We start from the raw sequence: 16,318 nt of genomic DNA, 5'->3' as shown, positions 1-16,318 counted from the left end.
GACGTTCTGCAATGCGTTTCTGAGCATGCGCACTGGCGATGACAGGTCAGGCATGCTCCTTTGTCAAGCTGTTAGTCCAGAGCTAAGGATGCCTTTATCTAGTGGTGTAAACTGGGAATTATGTCCTAACTAAAATCAAGTACTTTACTAAAATCACAATGGTGCAAATATAGAATATATGAAATACACATACATAAATATATATATATATATATATATATATATATATATATATATATATATATATATATATAAAAGAGCAAAGAAAGAAGCTGAGTGTGTAGCATTGGCATATGTGACTCTGTCAGAAACCCATGTTATGCAATTACCATTACACTCTAGGTTCCCCTATTTCTCCTTTGTAAGGACAGACAATACATATATGTGGCATAAGAAAAACTATATATAAAATCAAATGGAAAATAATGTATAAAATCCACATATCTATATGAAATTATATATACAATCAGCATATCTATATGACGTGGACCTATAGGCCCCCATGGATGATGAATATAACATTATTGATTTTTTTTTTTTTTTTTAAACAAGATTTTCTTAACTCATTATTTATGAACCACATAACCTAGGGTAATGTTCATATGCAATGTCTTTCTTGTGTTTTTTTTATAAATCAATAATGTTATACATTTTATAAAACAATAATGTTATATTCATCATCCATGGAGGCCTATAAGTCATGATCATGGAAAAAAAATACTTACCCTATATTGCCTTTGGCCCAATCCATTCATTCTTGCTTAATGGAGTTGTTAATGGACCTCTCCTTTAATACTGTATACCTAACACTTCCAGAAATATAAAATAACTCTAGTCTTTCTTTCTCTGTAGAGGGGACAATGGGATTACAGTCTCTGCAACACTTGGACAATTAATCAATCCATAGGTTTAATTGTGAATTCAAAAGCAGCTGATGAAAATGTGCCTCCAATTACCGTCACAGCCCATATGAATACAGATAAAAATGTTTTCCCTTATCCAATGATGGTTTATGTGTCAGTGAGTCAAGGTATGTTACCAGTGAAGGGAGCAAACGTCACAGCGATTATTGAACCCGTGTCTGGAGCACCCACTGTTCTGGAGCTTCTGGATAATGGAGCAGGTAGCTGAAAAAATATTATTTTGTATGACATGAATCAAAGTAGGAGTATTGCAGAAAATAAATAGAGCAATTATACAGTTCATGAATTTAAAAATTGTCCAGTTCATGCAGAGAAAAAGTGGTTGGTTGGTTGGCTAACACTATCACTAACTGAACTGTTAATGAACAAAATAACAGTTATGCCGCGTACACACAATCGGACATTCCGACAACAAAACCGTGGATTCTTTTCCGACGGATGTTGGTTCAAACTTGTCTTGCATACACACGGTCGCAGAAATGTTGTCGGAAATTCCGAACATCAAGAACGCGGTGATGTACGACGAGCCGAGAAAAATTAAGTTCAATAGCCAGTGCAGCTCTTCAGCTTGATTCCGAGTAAGCGTGGAATTTTGTGTGTCGGAATTGGGTACACACGCTCGGAATTTCCGACAACAAGTTTTGATATCGGAAAATTTGAGAACCAGCTCGCAAACATTTGTTGTCGGAAATTCCAACAGCAAATGTCCAATGGAGCCTACACATGGTCGGAATTTCCGACAACAAGCTCACATCAAACATTTGTTGTCGGAAAAAATTCCGACCGTGTGTATGCGGCATAACAGTTCCATAATGGAGTTCAGATGCAAGTGTTAATTATTATCAAACTAAGTTTGTTTCATGGTGTTCCCACCTGTGTGGCTCATTGGTATATCTTAATGTGGTGCTTGATTTGACAAGGTTTGGAAGGCATGCATTGTTATATACCTTTCGACCACTGCTTTTGCTGAACATAAACTACCATAATGATACCGAAGTGTAATTTGATATTACTGATCATAGGTTTAAACAGTCAAAGGCTAATATTAAAGTGGTTGTTAATCCACTTTCCTATGTTTACATAATCTGTGCTGTCTCCTCATAAACTTCCTTGGTAAATAACACTATTAAATGATGCGTCAAAGCCCTCTAAAATTTTGTTATCGAACCACAGCTTAAGTATCAGTTTTCTGTGGACTATCCCTGAAATTCTTATATTTTTCCCTTTTTTTGTCTTAGGTGCTGATATTGTGAAGAATGATGGAGTGTACTCAAAATACTTTACTGCTTTTAGGATTGATGGGAGACATAGCCTAAAAGTGCTAGTTAAAGGTATGGAGGGTAAAAGCCGTTTGACATTGCGCCAAAGTCACGCGCAGTATGTTCCTGGTTATATAGAAAATGGTAAGATTACCTTCACTTCATTTGTGTGGTCTAATTGCATCCTATTCCTTGGCCTTGGTGTGAGAGTATTGTTTGGTCACCTGTTCAATTGCTATTCAAGCACAAACATTTAGTCAATGTGGTGAGCTAGACAGACACATGCAGATATCTTTGCGATATCCTTAACTCCCTTATGGTCCATAATATGTGCTTGGGCTTAGACAGCAAACATCTCCTTTAGTTCCAGTCCAGTGCCAATTGGAAATCAGAGAAGTGTTTCGTATGTATCAGTGCCAGTAAAGCGGGGAGTGAAGGAAATTCTCTCTGCCCAACACCACTTTGGTATAAACCAAGTAAAGAGTTAGGGCATCATGGAGAATTCTTGCTGCCCTGCCTAAGAGAAGTAAGCCCAGGATTATATGACATTGGGAAAAGGTTCTGAAACCTTCCCAGCACACATATAGTATAATGCCCCGTACACACGGTCGGATTTTCCGATGGACAATGTCCGATCGGAGCGTGTTGTCGGAAATTCCGACCGTGTGTGGGCGCCATCGGACATTTTCCATCGGATTTTCCGACACACAAAGTTGGACAGCAGGAGATAAAATTTTCCGACAACAAAATCCGATCGCGTCAATTCCGACCGTGTGTGGCCTGTTCCGACGCACAAAGTGCCACGCATGCTCAGAAGAAATTCCGACACGGGACAGCTCGTTCTGGTAAACTTAGCGTTCGTAATGGATAAAGCACTTTCGTCACGCTGCAATGTTCAAAATGGTTTAATACAGCACACTCTCTTCTTCTTTATAATGTGACAAGAATTAAGTCGTTTTGATGCTCATATTCACACACACTTCTCACAAAGTTTTTTCGTTACTATTTATCGGGATTCCCTCAATATATTTTGATTTCTCACATCTGACAACATTTTTTTTTGTTTTGTTTTTTTACTTTAATGTAGAATCTTTTTTTGTGTTTCTCTTTTTATTTTTTATTTTTTTGGTGATTTTGATTTGTACTCCCGAAAATGTTTGTGTGTTTTTTGTGACAAGTTCCCACAACACCATTGATATGTTGTTCTATTTAATCTGTAGGAGATTGTTTGGTGTTGTTGTCCCTTGTTAATTTCACATTGTACTTTAGAAATGTACCTGAATCGTCACCAACAAACTGTCCTTTTTGGATGAAAACACACACAGGAGAGTAGAATTTACCAAAAAATATTTTATTAAGGGGTCACAACTATAAACAAAGAGGGAGGCAACGCTGGAGAAACTGCAGAAGTGGGCGAAGCCTTGGACCCCCGGGGCAGAGATCAATTATTTAAAAGCAAAATTGGTGGCCTGAGGAGTCCTTATCTAAGGGAGGGCCGTCTGGTCCAGAAGTCCCAGAGATCCGGAAAGCAGCAGATGACATCTGTGTCCCCAGGCTGTGGTCATACAAGAGACTGCAGCTTTTGTCAGACCAGACTGAACCCAGGGCCATCACTCTTTGGTCTTCCTTCCACGCTTCCTTACAGGCTTTGGCTGTGGTGGTGGAGTTGTGGCAGCAGGAGGAGGAGGAGGAGGAGGAGGATCGTCCCTCTCCATGACATCCGTCTTGTGTTTCAGTTCCCCACTCTCCCCCTTACGTAGGACTTTATAAATCAGGTCCTCAGAAATCTTGGGTTGGCCCTCCTGCATGCCCTGCAATTTGGTGGCAGCCATGCAGGCAAAGGCCTCTTCAGGACTGGGGAAGGCTCTGAGGGATGCCGAAGCCTCCTGGATCAGCCTGTACGCTGAATCCTGCACAGGACTGGGAGTGGCCTTCCTGGGCCTTTTATATGGCAGGCGGAGGGGAGGGACCTGAGACTCAGTCAGGCTGCGACTGGTCCCTGGCTTCTCTTGGCTGACACTTAGCCCCGCCTCCTCCTGGCTGCCACTAATCCCCGCCTCCTCCTGGCTGACACTAATAATCCCCGCCTCCTCCTGACTGCCACATTCCACAGCCTCCTCCTGGCTGAGGTCTTCCTGTGTATGAAAAAGGGACATAGTTTTAGTATTGTTTTCATAAATCACACACAATTTTCACCTCCTGACTGCTGCAAATTCAATGTTAACAAATATAACAGACTATACTTCTGAGCCCAGCATTTTGCATTCTTGTCCCAATTTTGGGTGCCCACTACTGTCTATTGATATGTAAAACACTTTTTTCAAGCAGCAATTAGTGTTCAATAATAACATCTAGTAAACATCATTTATTTATTGACCAGAAATCTGTAGAAGAATGCTATACCTGACTCAAGCTGGGCTCCTCCACTTCTTCCTGGCTGGAAGGCCCAGGTTGGACATCAGAAGCCTCAGCTGGTATGGAAGGAAGAGTGGAAGGAAGAGTGGAGAGGGATTCCCTGACTTCAGTGTGGTCTGACAGAAATCGCAGTCTCTCATAGTACCACAGCCTGGGGACATAAATGTCATCTGCTGCAGCTCCGGACCTCAGGGAATCCGTGACCTTCTTGCGCTCCCTAAGATAAGTGCTCCTCAGGCCACCAATTTTAGCTTTCAAATAGGGGATGGTTGCTGTGGGGACCACCGGCTTCACCAACTCCAGCAGTTTCTCCAGCGCTGCCTGCCTCTTCTGTTTGTGGTTATAGTGGGGGTGTCTCACCTGCCACAGACAGGGCAGCTCTCTGTACTTGTCAATAAACAGGGGCAGGAAATTGTGGTCGTTGAACCCATCCATTTTCTCTGCAAGACACAACACAAGACAAACCCTAATGTCAGGCCAAACTCCCCTAATCTTGTTACAATATAGGCTTCCATTTCGAAGCAGTATAGGCCCAAGTTTAGATCCTACCTTCGTTAGCACGATCGGCATCTCCGATGCTCCTTCCTCCGCTCACAGATCGTACGTAAGACGCGCGCGTTACGATTTATACACACTGCGCATGCGTATAACTCCGCCCGCCCCTGACGTTCTTTCTATTCTAATCCCCACCCCTTTTCGTTCGGCGCAGTGGAGGAAGAGCACATGGCGGATAGACAGCAGGATCGTGCTAAGTACAGCAACGAGGAGGAGGGGGAGGAAAGGCCGGAGCCTGAAACGTCCCGATCCAGAAGGAGATTAAAGGACTCAAATATGTCCTTTGGGGAGATGTTGGAGATGGTGGACATCCTGAAGAAGGCCGACTATGATGGAAAGTATGGGCCTTACCCCAACCCCAATGTCAGAAAGGCCAAGATCATGGCGAAAGTGGTCAGGAGTCTGCACCGGAAATTCGGGGTACGACGATCGAAAGATCAGCTCAGGAAGCTGTGGTCGGACCTGAAATTACGAGAACATGAGCAGTACATAAAGATCCGGAGAGTGCTGCAAAAAAGTAAGTAGTTGTGCTGTGTTCCTATTCTTTATGTTTATTACGTTCGTGCTGCTCCATGTGCTTTTAGGAACTGTTGTACAGTTTAAAATGGCAACTTTCATGTTCATGGGCACATTATTCGTTCGGATCACACATTTTTTTTTCGGACTATAAAATACCATTGTTTAGCCCATATGCATTTGGCCACCATTTTGAGGCCCTATACTTGTCTTCAAAGAATTGGGTTGTGTAGATGGCTTTGTTACTAGAATGAAATGCAAACTAGATTGTGTGTAAGGAGAGGACACTGAGCAGCTGTTTTCACATCTGGACACTGGAGCACTAGTGTGGGACACAAGAACACCATTTTTATTAGGGGGCCACACAGGTGCTTCAGTGTATACTATAGGGGGGGCTACATCTGTGAAGCTTTTACCAAACAGGTAAAGTATTGCAGCTTGACAAAGGACACTAAAAAAGCTACATCTTGGAACTCTGCTAAAATAGACAATTGTACCCCACTTCCAAGCAATGTTTCATCTTTATAGTTCTGCCATCAAATATCTGTGTGCTAATTATACCATTTTTGTTTTACATAGGGGAGAAAAGACTCGGAGGACACCCCTCATCCGAGGAGAACAGAGCCCCCCCCCCCTGGAAGAAGGGGAAATCCACCCAACACAAGATGAGCAGGAGGAGGAAAACGTGGTGGAACTAGTCACCACAACAGGTGAGTGTCTGCGACCACAGGCTCAGATAAGAGATGGATGGCGGCATTTTTTTTAACCTAATTTATTTTGTGTTTCCTCTCTTTTTAGGTGATCGTGAGGTTGTGGATCCAGATCCTTTCACATCCGAAAGTGCCCAGATCCTGATCGGGGAGATCATGGGGTGTAATTTACAATTGGAAAACATCAAGCAAAACATCAATGATGTTATTCCCAAATATAAAAACATCATTGATGTTTTGGGGCGAGTTTAAAGCCCCTCCAAATCACTTTCTTCTTTTGTCTGCTACAATGTGCTAAATGTTTTTGTGATTTTGCACAAAGCCAAATTTTGAGGATGCACACAATGTGTCAACATGTGCTATCTGCCATCACGGGAGATCAATGGACGCGTTTTGGGGGTGCAACCCCTTCCTCAATTATAAAGTAGCGGTGAGGAAGGGCTTTCTCCCCCAAAACACGTCCCTTGATCCCCCCTGATGGCAGATAGCACATGTTGACATTGAGAAATTTGTGTGCATCTTCCAAATTTGGCTTTTCCAGGGGTGATTTCCCCCCATCTGAACGCAATATCAAACACAGTTCCTAAATACTCATGTCTGATATTGCCTTCAAGTTCTACCAAATGTGAACTTTGTAAGATCAAGATTTGTGTCTTTCTTGTGGGTTTTACACAGGCCTGTTTTCTATAAAATGCACATTTTGATTTTGGATAATGACACCACAAAAATTGTTATACAACAAACATGTTGGTTTGTCAGAAAAACCTTTGGTAAATGCACATGTGATTGTGCAGGTATTAAAAAGATTGCTCATCAAGAATGTGTGGATTATTATCTCAACGCTACAACACTTTTGGGGTGATGTAATTGTTGTTTTATGAGAAAATGGGGGTAATTTCCTAAGGGGAAATCCACTTTGCACTACAAGTGCAGTTTCAGTGCAGTTGCAAGTGTACTTGTAGTGAAAAGTGTGTTTGCATTTAGTAAATAACAGCCAACAGTGCTTTGTATAAGGTTACACAATCACGACATTTTCTGCACTCCACACATTTCTGTCAGGGTCAGCTCAAACAAACACAAGCAGTAAATGTCCACAAAGAAGAGCCTGGGGGGAGATGCCTGTCGAGAACTTGAGGTCCTGTAGGCTTCTCCCTGTGGCCAAATACCGCAGGGTAGCGACCAACCTCTGCTCCGGAGTGATGGCTTGCCTCATGCAGGTATCCTGCCTGCTAATATAGGGGGTCAGCGAAGCCAACAAACGGTGAAACACGGGGTCCGTCATCCTGAGAAAGTTCCTGAAATCATCAGGATTATTCTCACGGATCTCACGGAGCAAAGGCATATGACAGAACTGGTCACGCTGAAGCAACCAATTCTTGGTCCATGAACTCCTCCCCACCCTGTTCATGGACTGGACTTGTGTCAAGGTCAGGACCCCAACACCAAGCCCCCGCACAGCACGAACTGTACGAGGAGTACGCATACGAAACATGGCTAGAAAACGGTCGGCTGCTCAGAACGAAGTAACAGAACGCACTGAAGAACAGCAAGGCCTGTGAAGAGCGACCTGAAAAACAGCAACGAGCGGACAAGATCGCACAGAAAACTCCGATACGAACTGACTGCACGCACTGAAGAGCAAATACAAACCCACAAGCACAAACTGAACGGCAGAAAACGATCTGAAAGCCACGAGTCTGAAAAAGCGCGAATCGTCTCTCACCAAACTTTTACTAACACGAGATTAGCAAAAGGAGCCCAAAGGGTGCCGCGCTTGGTTCTGAACCGGCCTTTTCTAGTCTCATCGTACGTGGTGTACGTGACCGCGTGGTTGTCGATCGGAAATTCCGACAACTTTGTGCGACCGTGTGTAGGCAAAACAAGTTTGAGCCAACATCCGTCGGAAAAAATCCTAGGATTTTGTTGTCGGAATGTCCGAACAAAGTCCGACCGTGTGTACGGGGCATAAGTGAGCCACTAAGTCCCAAAGGGCCCTTGTGCTGCTGCAAGGTCTGCACAAATAATATGTCTGACACTGCTGCATACTTTTTATATAGTGTGTATGTTTTGGTTTGGCACAATCTTCCATCATATTGCTTATTTTAAACCTAAAAGTGTTATTGGCTTCCCATTTATCAATCAATAAAGACATGAAAAGGTTGTTGACTTGCTAATGTCCTGTAGAGAATTAAAACCAGTGGTACTGGTGCTTTTTTATTTAATTGTGATCAGCAAACTAGGGGATATACAACTTTAAAGAGGCCATGCAAGTATGTGTAAAACATGTGTAAATATTCTGCAGATACTATTACTCCCTGCTACAAAGCATTTGTAAACTTCTCCTCTTGAAACACACAAGGGAAGGGCCAAACTCAGGTTATTAGGCTAATGTTTGCCCAGCCTGTGATTATAAACCATAGCCTAGCATTTTATGTATGTCTTGGCCACTATGGAGCTAGAAAATTTTAAAGTGTGTGTGTAAAACACTAAAATGAAATATAAATATATAGCAGCTCAATCACCTTCTAACTGTAGCACTAACCCGGCAGGGGTTGCAGATGACTGGGATCCCCGCTCCTGCACAGCCAGGCAACAAGCATTTCCCACCTTCATCCAGACATAAGGAACAGTCTTTGAGCTTGGTTTTTGTTGTATATTAGAGATAATAACTTGGGTGGAGGAATGGAATTATGGGATGCCCAGCTTTATTGCAACAAAACCAGGGACAACTTACTCTCTATGTATACGCTCCAGGACTGTCTTCCTCCTAAATACTGACAGTCACTGATGATTAAAGATGCAAAAGCCCCTTAAAGACTAGGAACTCTCAATCCCTTAGAAAGTAGCACAAAGTGTTGTAGGCTGCATACCTGAGTTTTTCCAACTCCACTGTAGACACTGATCACAGCTCTACTAACTGCAGGAACTACCAGCCCACCTCGCTGCTTCTTCACCAGTCCACCTGGCTGCTCTGAAGATCTCCCAGGGCAAGGGAAAGGAAAGATTTAAGCACAATACTGTCTTCCAGAAAGGCTTGCTACATGTGGCAGTCTTTCTCCTTGTCCCTGAGTCCCTGAGTGTGCTGATATACTCACACTGTTCTGCTTGCTCCCGCTGCTTCTCAGGCAAGATTCCCTTCAAACCGTACTGCTGTCAGGAACCTCTCAAGCCAGCCTGAGCTCTAGCTCCCAGACCAGGGCTTTCCCTCTAAGGTCACCGACAGTCTCCTCAGCACAACATCTTCCACTCCTCTGCTGTTCTGATTCAGTCCCACTGCCTGGGAATTGGCCACGTTCCCCTAAGTCAGCAGATCAACCCTCCTGGCTTCTGCCCACTAACTTTTGGAAATTATTCCAAACTTCTAGAATCTGGGGAAAACACCAAAAACCTTCCTGCATGAGTCATCCAGCCTGACCTGCAGTAAACTCATGACCCAATTAAGAGTCACAAGTTAACTAGGAGTCAAAACTTGTAGCACACTAGAGGATGCTACATAACATTAATAGAGTTTTTGGATTTTGACATTAATTACATTTCGACTTACTGTCTTTTTGTGTTTTGCACATCTTGCTCTTGCAGTATAAAGAAGGGATTTGCATTGTCATCCCTCCACTGTGAAAGCAAAGCTGACACAATGGCACACAGCATGGATGCTATTATCCCCATGTAGACCTTGAAATGGGGCAATTCCTGCCTATGGCAGTAAAAAAAAGCTGCAGCAATGACTTCTGGGTGTTAAAGTCTGGGAAAAGGTATAGTGATGTTAAAGGTATTGACTTTGAGCTGCTGGTTTTTGCCACCCACTGCTCTGGTCCTGCACAGATTGCAGTACACTGCAAATGGTCACCTGAACAATCTTTTAAAAGAAAAACAAGTTTAAGTTACCTTTTAAATATTTATTAGTTATCTGAAAAAGTTTTGTCAGTATCAACAAAACCTAATATCCTAAACCTTAGTTTTATGTTGTCAGGATAATAGCATTTATACTGGTTATTATGTATTTTCTCATATATATGTAGCACACCCCCATGAGGACCACTGGTTCATGTTGATTAAAGCACAGTCACTACAATCTTCCTGATAGCAGCAGCACATATGATGATGATGACTGGAGTTCTCCCTCACTAGCGCAGAGGCTGCCAGCACACACAGAGCACAGCCCAGGCACACTGACACAGAAATCAGCCTAGGGGATGTCTTTTTGTGATTTTATTGTTGAATAACTTTGAGGGAGTGTAGGGTAGTATGGGATGCCCCAAGTCCACGAACAAAAACAAAAGGACACACTTCTCTATAGTGCAAACTTCAGGAACAGATCTTCTTCCCAGCTCAGAATATAATCCTCCCATGAGAGACTAATAGACACCAGAGGTATGTACTCCTCAGCAAGGGAAGTACTTGACTCCAGTTCAGTGGACTCTTCTCCCAAGAAAGAGAGAGAGAGACTAACTGTATGAGCCTCTGAAGAGAGGAAGTACTTAGCCCAAACTTGGAGTAAAGTCTTACCATAAAACTAAAGGGGACTTGTCGGTATGTACCTCTCAGCAGAGGATTTACATGTCTCAGCAATCCCAATAGTACACAATCAGCAGGATCTTGCAGTAAAGCAGTACTCAGCTCACAAGGGCAGGGGAGCAGCTGTGTCCTTCAGCTCCTCCGGGTGCCTTCCACTGAGGCTCTGCAGACTGTATCCTTAGGTGAAGTCTCAGGGTGTCCGAAGAACTTTCTGGTGTAGGCCCTCCCAGCTCTTCCATAACCAGGTAACCGGGACCTTGATGAACAGCAGCTTGAAACAGCAGAACAGCTTGTGGTAGTGGTGGAATTTCTTTAACAGAAAGACACTGCTGTTTCTAAAGCTTGGACTGTTTACGTGCTCCTTAGCCACCTTCTGCTCACACCTCCTCAGGGATTGGCTGTAGCACAATAAATATTTATGCTGCCCATTTACCTTGCTCTACTCCTATGTTCCACAACTTTTTAGAAGACAGGGAAGAGCAATCAGATCCAAAACAGCCAAAAGAAATCAACAACTGCTCCAATAATTACAGAGGAGCTAAAAAGAACTAAATTTACCTAATATTCTAGTAACCTAACTAAGAGGGTGCTACATCCACATATGAACTGATCAAATTTGAAAAAAATTGATTATTTTTTTTCTCATTTCTACTTAGTGTTATTTAGAATAAACAAAATCAGTAGCTGAAAATTATTTTCAGTAAAATTAATTATGAAGTTGAATGCCTATAAATATCACAATATAGCATTATTTCTATTTTCTAACATATATTGAAATTGCAGGTAAAATCACTTTGCATCCATCAAGGGTAACAGTTGATGATGATGATGATGGTCTCAATCTGGGGGCATTCATTAGAACAGCTTCGGGTGGAGCATTTGAGGTGACTAATGCCTCATTATATCAGAAGCAAAATATCTTTAAACCTGAAAAGATATCAGATTTAGAGGCTAAAATAGAAAAGGGGCGTATCAACCTGTTCTGGACAGCCACTGGTAATGTTTTGGATGAAGGAACAGGTAAGTTGTTTATTTGCTTTAAAATGTGTTTTACTTTGCATTAAAAATATAACACACAAATTCACATTGTTACAATATCTTCAATCCTTGATAGAGAGTCTTTTGTTAGGAATTCATCTACTATAATAGGTATTTTGTCAATTACTTCTGCCACAGTTTAAAAACAACTTTGATTTATCTAACAGATCCTATTTCCAAGGCTATCATATTATTCTAAAACCATAAAAATAGACATCTGACATTTTATATCTCAGACATCAGGTATGACACTAAAGCTTCGTTTTTTGTTGTTTTTTTTTTAAATAACAAACATATCATACTTACCTCCACTGTGCAGCTCGTTTTGCACAGAGTGGCCCCGAACATCCTCTTCTGGGGTCTCTCGGCGACTCTCATGGCTCCTCCCCACATTAGATAACCCCCTAGGAAAAGCGCTCTCCCGGGGGGTTACCTTGCGGGCGCACTCCCGAGTCATTCATTCGGCGTCCATAGAAGCCGAATGTATGACTTGGCCCCGGCGCCCGTCATTGGATTTGATTGACAGCGGTGGAAGCCAATGGCTGCGCTGCTATCAATCTATTCAATCAGGACCCGAGACACCAGCTTTTGCTGGTGTGCTCGTCCCCGGGACGTGATAGAGGGGGTTCAGGTAAGTAAAACGGGGGCTCAGGGGGAGGGGGGGCTGCAGCATTACAGGAGGTTTTTCACCTCGATGCATTCTAAAAGTTAAAAAACTGAAGGTTTACAACTCCTTTAACACTGTTAAAATAGCAATTATAAATAAATTTCTATCTATCTTTGGGAACTATCCAATCACTTACTGCCTTAAAAGACTGAAGCTAACATGGATGAATCCCCACTGTCTGGCCACTGTATTCCAACAGTCTCTGGCACAAATGTGTTAATCCTATACAAACAAATATTAATGAAAGCATACCTCTGCCCGGACTATCGGACATTACATTATTTATGAGTTCTAAACAAGTAGCAATGCGGATCTTAAATCTCTTATGTCTCTAGCTGATTGTAGAAAGAATTAATTCTCAAAGATCCCCACAGATTACAACAAAGACCCAAAGGTTGACATGTATTTGTTTTTTAACAGCTTAGGTGCACCCTCTGTGTATTAGCATTATTGGGTTGGTGCAATCAAAAGTAATGGGGTAATATCTAAGATTTCAGTACCTCTGTTGTGAACTTTGAAGGTGAATTTCAGCACAATGCCTATAGCTAGAGGTAAATTAGAGCTTATTTTAAGGTGTTTTTACTGCTTGCTCAGAATATATAAATACATAGTTTGGACAGAGGTTCACTTTAAATCACACCTTGCATGGAAATGAAAGGTCCCCCTATCTTTTAAACCCCCCACCCTATGTAAAAACACTGCGTCAACAGACAAAATAAATTAAACATTAGTAGAAAGATAAAATAACTATATTTACTTTACACCTCAGTTTTTGCCCATGGTACATAAGTGACGGTAACGTCCCTGGGCCTTCATGTGGGATCTTAAGAAAGAAGAATTGGCTTCTGCACTGTGCTGGGGCTTACCTCCAACCACAACTTTTTAACTTTGTGTAGAGTAGGGAAGACTTCTACAGTGTTTTATTCCTGTGCCCTGCTTAATGAATTCCCCCCCCCCCCCTGTTCCACTGACTCTTGCCATACTCTGGCACACAGAATCTAACCCATGAAAATAGTTGAAATCTCTGACAGAAGGCCTAATTCTTTTCCACTGCAAAAAATTGGAGAGCAAAAATGAATGAGAAATCTCTGTAGTAAGCACACAAACAACAGAAAAACCCTGTCAGAGATTATAACCTTTCCCCACTCTGTCCAAAAGTGAAAAAAAAATATTTGCCCATGATTTGGCTTTAAATGTATAAATGTGAAATAATATTTTTGGTGAATTGATTTTAGAACCTAACCTGGTTATCTTTTCATTTCAGCTTCAGAGTATGATTTAAGAATGAGCCAAAGCCCTAAAGATTTAAGAGACAACTTTTATGGATCATATAAGGTTAACATGACCAGTGTCAACCCACAGTTAGCTGGATCAAGGGAATCATTTTCATTTGTACCACAAAATGAACCTATTTCAAATGGAACAATTCTATTTTTTGCATTAGTTGCTATTAATGACGCCTTTCAGAAATCAGACATATCAACTATTGCCCAGGCAGCAACCACACCAGAGGGAGCAAACCATACTGAACCACCAAATGAACATGAACCTGCTGAGGAACTTAATTCTTCTGTGATAGTAGCAATAGTGTGTTCAGCGGCCGTTCTAATATGGATAATTATATATATTACTCTTTGCTTTGTGAAAGTTTATAGAAAATAGCTGAATGAGTGGACAATAGTGAACAACACATTTAAAGGGCACTTAATTACTTACACTGTAATTAAATAGAGTCAATAATTTATATCTAATAGAGTTAACCCAAAAATGAATCAGATTTATTTATGCTTTAATGTGACAATACTGTGGTTCTTGCTCATATTATGTGCAGGGTGGTCAGTCAGATGAAATGGAAAACAAATGCCTTGCATGCACTGTTCAATGCCGATTTATTAAATGTATTCACGGTATCAAATTGCTTTTTGTCTAACCACTTCATCTCCCGAAGGTTTTACCCCCTTCCTGACCAGGCCATTTTTTGCGATACGACTCTACGTTACTTTAACTGACAATTGTGCGGTTATGCAACACTGTACCCAAATAAAATGTATGTTCTTTTTTTCCCACAGATAGAGCTTTCTTTTGGTGGTATTTGATCACCTCTGAGTTTTTTATTTTTTGCACTATAAACAAAAAAAAGAGCAACAATTTTGAAAAAAAAAACAATATTTTTTACTATAAAACACTTCCAAAAAAAAAAAAAATAATAAAATCAAATTTCTTCATAAAATGAGGCCAATATGTATTCTGCTACATATTTTTGATAAAAAAAAATTCCCAATAAGCATATATTGATTGGTTTGCGCAAATGTTATAGCATCTACAAACTATGGAATAGATTTAGGGACATTTTATTTATGTATTTATTTTTTTACTAGTAATGGCAGCAATCAAAGGGTTAACTATGCTCCCTCTGTGTGCTTTCTAACTGTAGGGGGAGTGCTTTGACTAAAGGAAAACAGAGATCCATGTTTCTGCCTAGCAGAAACATGAGATCTTCATTTTACTTTGCGGCCTCTCTACTGCCGGACCCGTTGATTGACTCCCGCTGTGTCCAATCACAGCAGGAGCGGAGCTCCGGCGGCCCGCGCGCGTGCCGGAAAAGCCGTTCACGGGAATCACATACAGGTAAAAGGGCCGCCCTGCCGCAATATATATATGTGGGGCAGTCCTTAAGCCGCTAATGAAAGTCTCATACCCACTTATTCTAGAGAGAAGTCATCAGGAAGTGATAGTTGGCTCTTGTATGGAAAAGCTAAAATCCTGCAAAAAAATTAGGTGCAAGGAAGATGGGACTGGTGTTCTGTTTCAAATGCCGTTTTAGGCTGGGTTCACACTATTGTGAATCTAATGCAGATTTTTCCCTCATCCAATTTGCATAGCAGGAGATTGTAACTGGCTCTCTATGGAGCGGGTTCACATGTCTCAGCAGCTGCTCCAGTGTGAATTGCTGCTCCTGTGCTTCTTTTGATCCGTTTAACATACCTCCTTAGATCCAGTAGGTCTGAACAGTATGGTCATGTGTTGACTTTACACCATCGACAGGCAGCTTAACTCTTCAATAAGACACAGAAAGTGAATCCAACCCAATTTTAGACCTCCAATATTTGTACAAAAGGGCTTTCAAGGCCCCCCCGCTTTGACCACAATATGTAGAAGTAAAACAAAGTAACTTTATTGCAGAAGCATTGCAAACGTACAAATAAAATTAGCAAGGTTGACAAATTTATAGAGAGATTACTTCTGTCATTGTATGGCTCAAATATTTAAATCACTCGAAATCCCGTACATTCTCTGGTAGTCATAGGCGAGATAGCCCAGCATATTTCAATAATATATCTTCTTCAGGAGTAGAAGTGATCATATGTCTGTAATACAATGTGCAAACTTTCAGATAAATCATACACAAATATGAATGATTACTTTAAATTATGTAGTGAAAATGCTCAACAAGGCCATAGCTTACTGGACATACAAAAGGTTAGTCTGCCATAATGTTAAAAACAAGGTTGACCCTTGGATCAAGGAATGCCCTGGCTGGCCGCCACATGAAAGATGAAGGAATACACAAAAGTAACAGTAACAGAAAGAAAAAATATATAACAAAAGTTAGCTCTTATGAAAAGAATAATTGTTTGCAAGGGAAGTGCAAAAAAAAATATTTATCTTTTACCACCAAATTGTGTTTTCTGTGTAAATCTATACACTGAGCTTTTAGAG

At 41.4% G+C, this 16,318-nt stretch overlaps 1 protein-coding gene across 2 annotated transcripts in view; it reads left to right on the top strand.

Annotated features, from left to right (window-relative positions):
* LOC141103527 (calcium-activated chloride channel regulator 1-like) overlaps positions 1-15,039 on the top strand; it is a 35,066-nt gene extending 20,027 nt beyond the window's left edge. The window contains exons 3-6 of one of the 2 annotated variants that reach the window (XM_073593208.1): positions 853-1,123; positions 2,162-2,254; positions 11,677-11,913; positions 13,863-15,039. In XM_073593208.1, coding sequence (XP_073449309.1) covers positions 853-1,123; positions 2,162-2,254; positions 11,677-11,913; positions 13,863-14,260 — 999 coding nt within the window. In that variant the 3' untranslated portion in view covers positions 14,261-15,039. Of the gene's footprint in view, positions 1-852; positions 1,124-2,161; positions 2,327-11,676; positions 11,914-13,862 lie in introns of both variants that reach the window. The other variant, XM_073593207.1, reaches the window with a different exon arrangement.
* The last annotated feature ends 1,279 nt before the right edge of the window (positions 15,040-16,318 follow it).

The sequence above is a fragment of the Aquarana catesbeiana genome, linkage group LG07, assembly GCF_042186555.1.
Source record: "Aquarana catesbeiana isolate 2022-GZ linkage group LG07, ASM4218655v1, whole genome shotgun sequence".
NCBI lineage: Eukaryota > Metazoa > Chordata > Amphibia > Anura > Ranidae > Aquarana > Aquarana catesbeiana.
This window is presented reverse-complemented; position numbering and strand designations above follow the sequence as displayed.